The sequence below is a fragment of the Sceloporus occidentalis genome, unplaced genomic scaffold, assembly GCF_023333645.1.
Source record: "Sceloporus occidentalis isolate IW3139 unplaced genomic scaffold, rSceOcc1.0.p SCAF_34, whole genome shotgun sequence".
Taxonomy (NCBI): domain Eukaryota; kingdom Metazoa; phylum Chordata; class Lepidosauria; order Squamata; family Phrynosomatidae; genus Sceloporus; species Sceloporus occidentalis.
Window position 1 is genome coordinate 4,545,531 of NW_028317014.1, and position 13,442 is coordinate 4,558,972.

General features: G+C 42.9%; 1 protein-coding gene across 1 annotated transcript in view; it reads left to right on the forward strand.

Moving 5' to 3' along the window:
- LOC149298169 (RPA-related protein RADX-like) overlaps window positions 1–13,442 on the forward strand; it is a 67,981-nt gene that overhangs the window by 36,268 nt on the left and 18,271 nt on the right. The window contains exon 16 of the mRNA XM_089487646.1: window positions 5,138–5,608. Within this exon, the coding sequence (XP_089343772.1) occupies window positions 5,138–5,608 (471 nt within the window). The remainder of the gene's footprint in view (window positions 1–5,137; window positions 5,609–13,442) is intronic.

Sequence of the window (13,442 nt, forward strand, 5' to 3'; positions counted from 1 at the left end):
ATGGGAGATCTTGAATTGTTTCGCCTGGGAGGTCTGGCCAGGTTTCATAGTATGGCTCTAATTATATCAAGAGCACGATTTTTAAAACAGGGTACATGCTGGCCAGACCTCCTATGCATTCAAAGGGTTAAAATTACAAAAGGCACTCAATTACAAGGAACCAATAAATAATAATTAAATAAACTATTTAAGGGAGCGCATCTGAAGTACAATTTATGGAATATATGTTTATACAAAGGAACTAATACTAATAATGATCACAAGTTTGTTAATGAACAGAATACATAATAGTGATAAGTGGTGTCTCATGCCTCCCGCATGCTCTACGGAGGCCCTAAGCAGCTGCCTAATATGCTTAAAAGGTAGGGGTAGCCCAGGCAAAAGGGTTTCTTTTTGAAACCTCTAAATCATTTCTGGTTGAGATGGCGCATACAAATTGACAACCACTAGAGGGAGTGAGTTTTCTACTTATATTTCCTTCATCACAGAACCTCCGCCAAAGAGCCCCCAGGAGCTGTCCAAAGGGCAGGTCTCAGAGCTCACACCCCAGTGTTAAGGATGGGGTGCTGGGCTCAGGATTCACCATGTAGGGTTCATCTTTATTTCTTCTGCTTCTCTAACATAGAATGTTTCTACATTGAATTTGTACCAGTCACCATACTTGGGAAATTTCTGTGTGTGAATTTGAGATTTTTTGAATACTAACACTTTGTAAACACAATGGCTCTTATACCGGCCCTTATGGAAATCTTGACTTATTATTAAAGATACACTTAATTGAGTTACTTGTTTTCTAAGTGGATATCAACAATAACATTCTTGAAGCCAAATGTTAATTGGGAGGCTCAGGTTTTATCAGATCTAGGTAGCTTATGAAGGAGTCATCTCCAGACAGTGTGGCCCCGAAATTCTGGCCCTTCACCCTGAGATGAAGCAAGAGTCTCAGGAGCAAACCAAGCCAAGTCTTTCTGATTTGGTTAATGTTTGTGGTCCGGTATGGAATGGTGGAGGTTCTTTTCCATTTTCTGCAACGTCAATAGAACCTTGAAAAGTTACTTCAAAAGTGAGAAATATATGCTCTGTAAAGGTTAGGGTTATGTAATATGAGCCAGGCCTTGAAAGCATGCCGTATTCTGAACTAGTTGATACTCTTTCAACAACCCTTGGCCTAGGGCATAGAAATTCAATATAGATGAACAATAAAGATTAGCTTGCATACCCTGGGTTTACAAAACATGTTAAATGGATACCTCAGTGTCCTTGGGAGCCTCCTGGACAATGAACAGATACTTTAAAAACTTTATAAACGTAGTACTTTATAAACTTAGAATTTGACGTCAGATAAGAACCGTTCGGTCCATCTACACAGCCCATTTTTCCTGATATAAAGCTATTCTTGATATTGGATAGCTTTATGCCTATACAACACATGTTTAAATTTCATCACTGTGCTCTGTAACCTCTGGCGGGAGGTTGTCCCATCTATCTCTTACCCTCTTGGTTAAGTGAAATTCCTTACATTTCATATAACATGCATTCATTAAAGATAAAAATATATATCACTGTACATTCAGGAGAAGCTGCAGTGGAACACATCCTCCTTGGTCCGATGTTTCATGCCATTGATTGGTTACTTGAAGCAGCTAATTGAGTACTCGCTTCATATATGAGAGCTGGCATGGGGTATGTACATCATGTGCCAGGAAAACACATTTCCTACCCGGCAAAGTGTTGGGGGAAGGGGAAAGGTGCAAAGGCATATGAAGAATGCAAAATTCGCGTATTTGACTTGCATGGACAATAAAACAGATTTAAAGGAACCACTTGACTATCATATGCATTAAAGTACATATAATGGCTGCAGTGTATCTTTAATATTAAATAGGATGATAACAGTATGACGTATGGAGAACAAAGTCAAGTATAATTCATCATACTCTCAGTAGATAACAGATGATAAAGAAAAAAGTACAGTTGTTGCTACGAGAAGAAGGATTTCATAACATTTCCATATATATATATAGATATATGTACGTATGTAAATCCTCTTTTCCAAGGTGGTCTTTGGGTGTGTCCAGTAAAGCATCCTGAACTAGGAAGGCAGGTCCAGGGGGCGGCAAGCCCCCTAGTGTCCTACTGCACAACGAGCCCAGTTATAATATCCTTACAGACTGTTTTACACCATGGAGGCCGTGTCGGCCCAGCGCAGTCTCCATGCTGTGCGCTTTTTAATGGTTTCTTCAATCTGACCAGGAGAAGGGCGGCTGGGAGTTGTTCACTTAGGTACCTTAGCTCTTTACTGCGTTTGGAAAGAGGGCCTTGCACCAATGGAACCTGTTGTAAAAATGACCACAGTTTTTATATATCCAAGAAAAGTCCGGTCAAATATGAATTCCTTCCAGAAAATCAGAGAACATTATGGACATTTAGTTTCTTGCTGAATATTTGGCCCCTACTATGTGAGGGGTTTTGCAAATAAAGTATCTTTTAGGAGCACAGTCATCTTGAAAAATTCCTAATAATACTAAAAAAATTTGTGCAGTTCTTTGTGGGCAACTGGTCAACGTAGAGTTCCCATAGCGGGTAATCCTCCTTTGAAGACATTTTGTAGCCAAGGGTCAAACACATCAGTTGTACTATTGTTACCTCCCTTGTCCATCTTATCAGTAAAACGCAGTTCCAGGGATGTCATGTCACTAAGTTGGTTATATAATTGTACTTGCAGTGCATTCTGGGACACAGGGAATTGTATAACATCAAAAGGTACAAGAATGCCTTCAGGAGGGAGCCATTAGTAAGCGTTCTGGCTATAACCTGCTTGTTACTAATATAGGCTCCTTATCGGAATTAATTAATCAGACGTGCAAAAACCTTAAGCTGATAACTATATGCTCGCCTTCTCTGTTTGCAGGCGTAGTTTCCACTGAAACAGAAAAGAGTGTAACCAGGATATAGCCCGAGCAGTGCAAGCTACAGCCGGACTTATCAAATTCTTCTTCAGTCCCGGAGTGCAAACATTGACAACAGCCCTCCACCTTACAGAGCGCAGCAAACAAAATAAGCACTCCTGCTCTTAACACAAACTTCTTGATTCTTCTTCTTATTAAATCCTATTTAAGGAACACACTTTAATGCATGTGATTGCCGAGTGTTCCCTTTACATTATCACTTAACCCCTTGCATGCAACAGCACAGACCTCTATTGATTTTCCTCAACTGGCGAATGAACCCCATAACCGGAAAGCTTTTGGGCTCTGGATACCTGGAGTCTATGCTTGCGGGAGGCTGACATCACAGGACTCACCCCCATTTAAAGGGGAAATGGACGGGGAGTGGGGCCTCTCAGGACCCCGCTCCCAGGACTTGGAGGATTCTGGTGTCAGCACGGAGAGCCAGAGAAGCAGCACTTCTCCTGGAGTCTCTGGGCGAAACCCATAGAGTTCCCAGGTATGGTGATCCCCACAGCTACATAGGATAGTGCCTGGAAATCAACACTGGCCCATCAAAACTGGGACACTTGGTACAACTAACAAAGTAACAACTAACTCCTCTGTAGTAGACTAAGAAATTATGTTGCAATATGTTGGGAATCCGCCATTGTTAAAGGTGTTGCTCCGTGTAACGTTATTATATTGCCCTCTATTATGCTACGCGAAGAAATAGATCTGTGATGTTATTATTTGTTCTAAAGTGTCAGCACAATATTTTTAGACATGGATCACCGAAGAAGGAACAGGCTCTGCTTGCAAACACGTTAAACTGAGGAGTCTCAAGACCACCCATGCAGGAGCTTCTTGGGCTGTCCAGCCAGAAACTCTCAGGGCCGCGGGAGTGGCATTATTTCTGTCCATTTACCCTCCAGCCACACAAGTTTTACCACAAAGTCATCAGGCCTGCCCACCAACATCATCTCGATCGCCCACTGATGCCAGCTGACCGCCTGCCGACGTCCTGATGGGACTACCTACCCCCACCCTGAGAAGGAAAGGCTGCAGCTAGCTGGAGCCTGAATGTTTCCAGTTATGGTTTTAACACGTAAAAACAACACAAACTTTTAAGATGTTTATTTTCAGTTTCTATGACAACAGTCTATCAGTGCCTGCTTGTGTGTCACATGACGACTAAGTGTTCCCATGAAGCATTTTGAATATGGCGAGATTTTACATGATTAAAGAATTTGATACCCTTCCCAGGGTGTAAGGGTTCTATATGTGAAAGCTAAAAATGTTGAAATTGGTACCTTTTTGCTTATTTATAATGATTTTTTAAAAAACCCATAATATTGGGGCATTTCCTAGCAGGCCTTGGCTGGCCACAGGAACCCTACATTCACTGGGTGCTGCAGTGTGTGGCCAATGCCTGGATATGCATGTAGCCGCCAGCCGTGAAGTGCCAGGACATCCCTGCCATCGCCAGTCCGGCCCTGTTTACTATGGAGGACGCATTTAACCCATTGCATACTGAAAAAAGGAATGCAAAGAAACCCAACAGCGCATCCCTGGCAAAAATTCTGAATCAGGCACAATAGGCATGATGTCTCACAGCAAAAACGAACTGGGCCATCATTTGAAAACTAATATACCTCACTTTCCCCAACCATTAAAAATCAATAACTAGACAGCATTGCATGAACAGGTTAACTCAATTTCAGCAAACTGTGGAGTAGCCATTAAAAGCTATTTTCATTCTGTACGAGCTTTCACTCCACTCCCATTACTCATGCTCACCAGTATTTTCCTAGTTTGCTTTATAGCACTGCTTCTAAAGTTCCAGCATGTAGCGGGTTATAGTGTCCTCCTTAGTAAATGTTAAGTTTTGTTTTATTTATGTGGTTTATTTTCATTTAGAGCATTTCCTAAACACACGAGAATAGCCCTGATTGTCAGTTTATTGTCAGGGTGTTCTGTATTAGACCTCTGCAAACACAGGTAGGCAGACAGTACTGGGAGTGATGTGAGTAACTGTGCAAAACTAGAATGGGTTACGTGTAAGCCACGCCTTCTAGGGGGCGTGTCTCCGGGCTGCAGGTAATCCAGGTGATATGAGATCCACAGAACAGGATAGAGACGCTGAGATTACAGACTCCGGTGCTAATTGTGGCAGTTGTTGTTTAAATCTTCTTTCTAAATGACCGGAGTCATGAGATTTGGACCCCAAATCACGGGGTCCCGGCTGCTGCCCAGCCCTCCCCGTGTAATAATGCTGCTGCTACTGCTGCTGTTTGCGGCGGGGGCACAGGAAGCAAGAGCAGAGGTCTTCTGGACGGCGAACCTGAACTATTCGTACGTTCTGGAGAACAGGACGTTCTCTGAATTCGGAGAGTTCGGGATCTTCGGACACGACTCTCCCGTGGACAGGGCGGTAGGGCTGTTGGTTTTACCCAAGCGAGAGAGGCGCCACGAAGACCGGTACACTGCCTGCTCCAAGCGGGTGAACTTCACTGTCCCGGCATCGTGGAGCGGCCCATGGATCGCCCTCATAGAGCGGGGAGGAGGCTGCACCTTCACGGAGAAGATCAACGCGGCGGCCGCCAGCGGAGCAGAGGCGGTCATCATATACAACGACAACCGGGCTAATAACAACGAGGTCATTGAAATGTCTCATGCCGGTGAGTGCGGAACACCGCCATCTGCACGGCCTATGGGGTTGGGGTGTGCTCCGGTGCCGTAACACCGCGGGGTGGGGTGAAGAAGTCTTTTGAACTCTTTAGCTTTCGCTTCCAGGATCTCCGATCGCTTGGATCTTCTTTCTTCCTTTAGAATCCAGGAACTGGGGAGGACTTAGAGGGTTGATGACCCGTTTTCACGCCCGTCCATTACAAGGGGGGGGGGGGGGATATCTCTTAAGGATTATTGTACTATATAGTAAAGCAACAGGTGCTGTTTTCTCAAGGAAGAAATACCCCTTCTGGTGCTTATGGCTCCAATAGTCTCTTTATAACACCTTGTAAAGTTCCAGCATATAGTGGGTTAACTTGTGCCCTCCTTGGTAAATGTCTCAAAGTTTTATTTATTTATTTATTAATGTGATTATATATATATATAATTTAAATAACCTGGTGTAGCAAACTCCTCGTGTGATGTCGTGCTCTGGAAAGCGACCCGGTTTTGTCACTTGATTGTCGTGCGACAGAAAAGCAATTTGTTTCAATAGAGGATGAAAAGGTTTCTTTGCACTCGATTATTGTGCGTGATTGTGTAGTCAGAGGAAAGGATAAAATGCGAAATCCGCTAAGGGTAAGTAACGTTCTAGAGCGCCTGATGGCTCGCCGGGTGGAACAGCACCTTTAACTGGTCGTACGCCAACTGCTTCGTTATGCAAAACGCCATAAACATAATGACCGAGATGAATAGCGCAGAATAAGTTCTTATCTTAAGGCTATTATCTGCTTTAGTGTTGGCTCCGAAGTCCGTAGATGCTGGGGTGCTTTATTCTTCGTGCTGGTATCGGCTATCTGTCGGTGTATGATTTGCTGGGTACGCGGGTGTCCTGCCGGATGAACCCAGACCCAGCTTGGCACACGGGCCCCGCTGCGTGTAATGAAGCTTATATTAAGGCACGGAGAACACCTGATGAACTCCTGCTTGTTATGGTTCTGATTACATTTGGCTACTACTAGTTTCTATTCTGACTGCGCCGTTCAAGTACCAAAAACATAAAAAAATAGAAATTGGGGCAGGTCCATTTTTTTTTATGGAGCAAAGCGGGAGATCTACAAGATCTGATGAGCTTTATCAGTATGTGTGGCATCCTACTGATACCCCATACAAAAGAACAATTATGTTACAAAGTGGGACAGTCGCCCCATAACAAATTCCATGTAAAAAGTGGATGAATGAGCGCTAGCTTGATACGCAAGGCTTGGTTTATAGCCCCAGTTGGTACAAAGGCTTGTCTGCCTATTCCCCCCAGCCCCCCCCCCCAAAAAAAGCCTTCACCGGTGCCTTCGCTGTATGGCTACATAGCACGTGGCTCATCCCCTGTCCTTGCCATGGATGCTTTTCCCATCTCCACCACATGGCAATTGGGTTTCATTCCCTAAAGACAGTGTAAGCAGAGGAGTTGCAGTTTTAACCCAGACTCTGCAATGCTTTATAAAGAGCTATCACGTTCCAGTTTCTATACGAAGTAGCTGGCCCAACATCATACGTATTCCAATCAGTGGGAGGAATTTCAAGAACGCTTGCTTTAACGAATTCATACAGAAAGAAACGGACATTACTTGATATGTTAGTCTGCAGAACTTTTCCAAAATCTTTTAATTATTCCAAAAAATAATTTCAGTATTCCGTTTCATGATATAAATGGGACGTCAGCCCTCATACGCACTTTACTGCATGTAATACCTGCATGCCCCTTTAAATGTTCATGGTGTCCTCCTTTATGCGTGGGGGAGATTCTGTAAAATGAATGGCCGCCAGACCAAGTAAGAGGGCAGCTGCAGTGCTAGGGCTGTGGTTTCTGCCTCAGGTAAGTGTTTTTTGTTTGTTTCGTTTTCTTTTTCAGATGTGGGATTTGGCTCCCTCCTTCCCTCTGGCATTCTTTTGCATGTTATCTATACATAGAAGGTGTTGGGAATGTTTGGAAACCAAGGAGAAAGTGGTGTGTTTTTTGTCTTTTGATTAAGGTCTTTGAAAATGGATCATTGTGATCACAAAAGCCTTCCAGCAAATATTGGCGCTCGAGGCAATTGCTAACTCGATTAGAATTGTGAATTCACTTTGTTCTCTTTTTTTTTTTTTTTTTTGTTTTTTTTACTGCTTGCATTCACACAGCAAGACTGGGATGATTTGTTTGTCTAGAATAATCTGTGTAATCTAGTAGATTCTTTATCAATAAGAAAACATGCCGTCTTTCCACAACATTCAGTTAGCTATGAGCTTTTTCTTACTGCGGCTGAAACCTGACACTTTTTTATATATATATATATATATATATATATATATATATATATATATAAAAAAAAAATTTTTTTTTCTTCTTTACATTTTTATTTTTATTTCAGAGCTTGCTGCGATTTGAGCCGGGCACCTTCCATAGGTTGATTATGGTAGCTGCCGTAACTTAAATAGTTTAAAAAAACTGCATCTCTCTGTGGGTCAGAGCTGATGGAGGATACTATCGCGTTTAACTGCCAGGCTTTCTCTTTTGGAAATACATTTATTTTATTCTGTTCCAGTCTTTGATGTGTGAGGTATATTAAAGGGGGATTGGCACTGTTTGTATTCATATTTCTGGATATTAGCCATTTATGTGTGTTGCAGCTGTTTTAGAGCCAACCTACTAGACAAACACCCTGAATCCTGCTGTCAGAGGCTAACAATACAATGGGTTATTGTTAATCTCTCAGCCAGACACTCTAATAAATATCTATGGGTGATCAGACTTCATTAGCATTGCCATAAAGAATCAGCTTGGTGTGATGTTTGAGCAGGGAAAGTCACCAAAGATATCACATGACTGACAACAATGGCAGCCTCCAGGTCTACAGATAAAGAAGGCCGTTGGAACAAAAAGGTGATAAACTAGGTTTTTTTTTTCTTCAATACTAACCAAAAGTATTGTATGTAGAATGCATATTATGTTCAAAGAGAAAAATCTCTATTTTTCCCATGGCACTTCCCTTTTAATAAATCATGCCCCCTATTGAGCTGTCAGCCGAGAAAGAAGGTGGCAATAAAAGACCTTCAAAACTTGAGTAACTAGTCTTTCCACATGGTGGTATCTGACATGTTGAGATCATCTCACACCTCTGGGGAAAAAAGATCCATATGATATGTTCTGGTGTGTGTAGTCAACCCACTGACCATAACCATACCTGGCAACTTTCTGGATCCAGGTACCTGGTGCCCTCCTTGCTAACGTCAGAGGGTGGTCCTGCAGACATTGGTGGGCAGTCCTATCGATGTCGCGGGACACATGTCATTGTTGGAAGGGAGTTTATCGTTATTGCTGTGCTCACTACTTTTGGCCCACTTGTGGCTAGTCACAACCGCCACATGGCTACACACTTTTCCTGTCCCAGCATTAACTCCACCCAGGTTCATTATGGAGGCCAGCATATCCAAGAGGCTTCTGGATATGTATAGTTAGATGGGTTTCTTTTCTTCTGTGAGGGACTTGATTTTATTTCTCTTCAAGAAACCTGGAAGCTGCCATTTTAGGCAGTCGGGGTACTCTTCTGCTTGGACGTCGTACTGAGCTGGTTCTTTGACAATGAAACCTTTCCTCTATAGACGTTTAGTCAGTGTCTTGGTAGCTAAGACAGAGTCATTCTATTGTTTACCAGAAGACAATATAAGGAGCCAGGGTGTCTAGTTAGTCTAAGATAACAGAGCCTGAACACATCTACTTGGCTAACAGGGCCTGGACTGGGACTGAAAAGCAGCCCTGGAAAAATTTGGAGACCAGCCCCATATAGTTTATCTCATGGTCAAGCTCTTATACCCACACTCACCCCTTATACATACCCGCATCACACTATTCGCCATTCTTTTTATCTCATTATTTGTATTAAAATGCCAGAAAGCAAAAGTGTTAAAAGGCCCTAATAAATTAAATACATTACACATAATGGGATCAAAACATTTGCTACTGCGAACATTTTTAGATTAAAAAGTTCCATTTTATTCAGTGGAACAAAACACATTATTCTTCACGATATTCTGGTAAGAAACTTTTATTTCTTTATTAATTCATGTAGACTATTTTTTTCCATATTTAATAAAAGCTATAATTGAGACGTGTTTGGTTTTTATTTCCTTTCATTTGACAACCTACCCCCGAGTTATGCACCTCTGCCCCCAGGCTTGCCACTCTGTCCCCCTGATATGCCTTCTAACCCCCTATATGCCACTCTGCCATATAGGGGGTTAAAAGGCATATCATGGGACAGAGTGGCATATAGTGGGTATAAGGCATTCTGGAGGCAGAGTGGCATAAAGGGGGTTAAAAGGCATATCATGGGGCACTCTGCCTCCAGAAAAGCCTTATGCCCCCCTATATGCCATGCTGCCTCCCCGATATGCTTTATACCCTCCTATATGCCACTCTGCCCCATAATATGCCTTTTAATACCCTATATGCCACTCTGCCTCCAGAAATGCCTTTTATTCCCTATGTCACTCTGCCTCCAGAAATGCCTTATACCCCCCATATGCCACTCTGCCTCCCTGATATGCTTTATACCCTCCTATATGCTCTTCTGCCTCATGATATGCTTTTTAACCCCCTTTATGCCACTCTGCCTCCAGATATGCCTTTTGACTCCCTATATGTCACTCTGCATCCAGAAATGCCTTATACCCCTATATGCAACTCTGGCATATAGGGGGTTAAAAGGCATATCATGTGACAGAGTGGCATATAGGGGGGTATAAGGCATTTGTGGAGGCAGAGTGGCATATAGGGGGACACACTTGCATACACACACACTTTTTTTTTTTTGTTTGTTTTTTAACAAATACAAAAAAATATTATACAGTACAAAAAATACATTAGTTTACTGACCTTCTACTTCTCTTGACTTTCGTCCTCTGGTAGCTGCACACTGTTCTCCTCTATGCTGACAGGAAGTCACTGACCTGACATCCGGTGCTGCAGCAGTCTGAGTGCGAGGGGGCGGAGCTTCCACCCCTCACGCTGCTCCCATCACTATGCAGCCATCAGACTGCTGGGAATGTAATCTAAACGGCCGATGCGTGCTGATGCCGCCGGCCGGAGCTACTTTAACATTTTTTTTTTATTTATATGGTAAGCTGGATCGGCTTGCCATATAAAGTAAAAAAAAAAAAAAAAAAGTATTAAAGCAGAGCCGGCCGGTGGCATCAGCACGCATCGGCCGTTTAGATTACATTCCCAGCAGTCTGATGGCCGCATAGTGATGGGAGCAGCGTGAGGGGTGAAAGGTCAGTGCGAGGGGGCGGAGCTTTCACCCTTCACGCTGCTCCCATCGCACACGGCTGCTGGGTGCTGATGCCGGCCGCATCAGCACCCAGCGGCCGCTTTGATTAGATTTCGGGCAGCCTGGGGGGCAATTGCCCCCCTGCCCAGCCCGACCCTGGCGCCGAGGGAGGCCTTCAATGCCAATTGCAGCCGCTCAGCGGCTATCTTCAGCGTTAGTCTGCCGGCCGCCCAGCCCACGGACCTGCCGGCCCACCTGGAAATTTCCCGGTATCCCGGTGGGCCAGTCCGGCCCTGTTGGCTAATATGCAACTGTGTGAAAAACCTCTTATGCTAAAGCAGAGTTTTACCGGTATATTGCTGGTTTAAACAGATTGTCACCTCCTATTTCTCATTTTCTTATATTCTATTCAACATGGCTCCTGGCATTCTCCTTGTAAGGTCAGGTAATGGCTGTTTGCACGCTGCTGTGATGTAAAGTGTAGTTCTGGTTTGTGAAGACGTTTTGTTTTCCTTGTATGTTTTTCCGGTAAATCTGGTCTCGGAGGCCTGGTTTGGGCTGTTTCACTGCTCTGTGTCGCTACGCAAATGGTTTCAAAGTACATTTCTGTTAATCTGTGATGTGTGCCGACCTTTCTGAACCGGTAGTTTTGAAGCTGGTCTGGGTGCAAATTTTTTGTTTTGCTTTTTTTTCCTTGGCTACAAATAAAATGCCATGGCTTACATACAACACCGCACGCATTATGTCACTAGTAGGGTACCTTTATTCTATGAGAATTTGTGACGTTTAACCATTTCCATGGCTACATTTACCATAGAGGCAAAGGGGGTTTTGATGATATCCCTGTCCATTGATATATGTACGGTGCCAAACTTCAAATATGTTGCATCTATTTATCCCTATTTCCCAAATAACACCTTTCTGTGATTTTGGATGCAGTATTCCACTGAAGCAGCCGTTAGTGGCGTTAATGCTCCCGTCGGTAGCGGCAAGTAAACCCACTTAAGCAGGTCCTCGCGTTCTTTCTGTTTCTATGTGATGCACTACTTGTTAAGACCTGTTTACCCATTGTACGGTGCTGTGCGATATGATGGCGCTATAAATCAATAAATATGAAGTATATCACGTGCCGGGGGATGTGTTCAATCTGTATGGAATATTTGGGTGGCTGAGGAAAGGGGCAACTATGAGGGTATTCTGCAGAGAGGGCATATAATGACTTGTGTCCCTTTTTAATGCTAAAACATTTTTGTGTTTAATGGTCGGTGAAGGTTCCTCATCGTGTTCTGACAGCTTAGTGCCTTTTCTGTTTGTTCAATCTTTGTTTTTTGGCAATGTGGGAGATATGCAAACAGGAGGGTGCCTGGCTTTTCAGCAAACCAGTAGTAATGTGGAACGTCTGTGGAAATGTGTTCGCTTTTTGTAGCTTTTTCTTGGCCACCGTATCAATGCAGTTGGGTGGTTTTAGATGGTGACAGTAAAAATGTTTTATTGGGGGAGGGATGCCTATTGCGTTTTTGTTATTCTATATCCTCGTTCTTTTACTACTACTACTACTACTACTACTACTACTACTACTACTACGCAAAATTTTATATATATATATTACACACTTTATTAACTGGTTAGGTGTATAATGTACCAGAGAATCAATATAAAGCTGGGCATTGGAACGCGTAACCAGCACAGGATTACACAGTATACATGAAGGACGCAAGTCCATGAAGGTCATGGAGAAGAAAGCAAAAACTCACATTGCGGAAATCTTTCCAGTCGTGGCTCACAAAGGGAAAAATTCCCTCTCCAAAATCCCAATCTGATTTTTCACTGGATCATCACGATATAGCTAATGCTAATCCAGCCCATGTTTAAAGGCATTAATTGAATTTGATATCACAGTAAATTCATCCTTCTTGTTCTTAGTGTAAAGGACTCTTTGGCTGCCTCAGGCCAATATTGGTTTCTTCTAGTCTGGGTGACCTTGTGTTCTTTGTACAAGCCTATTAAAGAACGAGTCATTAGTGGGTTTATATTGTCCCCACATGTATCTTGTATAATGTTTGTATTCCTTAATACACACAAAACAAATGTCACAAATTTTAATTCCTCTTAATATAATGTGTAGCCCTTTTTGTGGTTCCTTTAATGTAACGTCTAGTTAGGACTATATTACCTTGGCTAACTTTGTGTCTTCTGGAAACAGATACATGGCTCTCAATACCCACTGTAAGATCATGGAGGGACATTAAATGGCCTAAGATTGAACTCTCAACTCTTTTATGCCGGTTTTGCTCAATTCTTCATAGAATGCAATGAAGACTGACTGTCATGTCTCTTACTAATGATGTTATTGGAGAAATATTAAATATTCTCTTAACAAACATTCAAATAATTGTCCCCACCGCAGATGCCATCTCTTAAGTCTGTAATTACCCGAGTACGAAGACTATCTTGCTCGCTTGTCGCTAGAGGGATACCAACAGCACTCAGTGATGAGGCCCATGAAGGCCAAAATGTAGATCTGGGGTTGTTGGTTTCC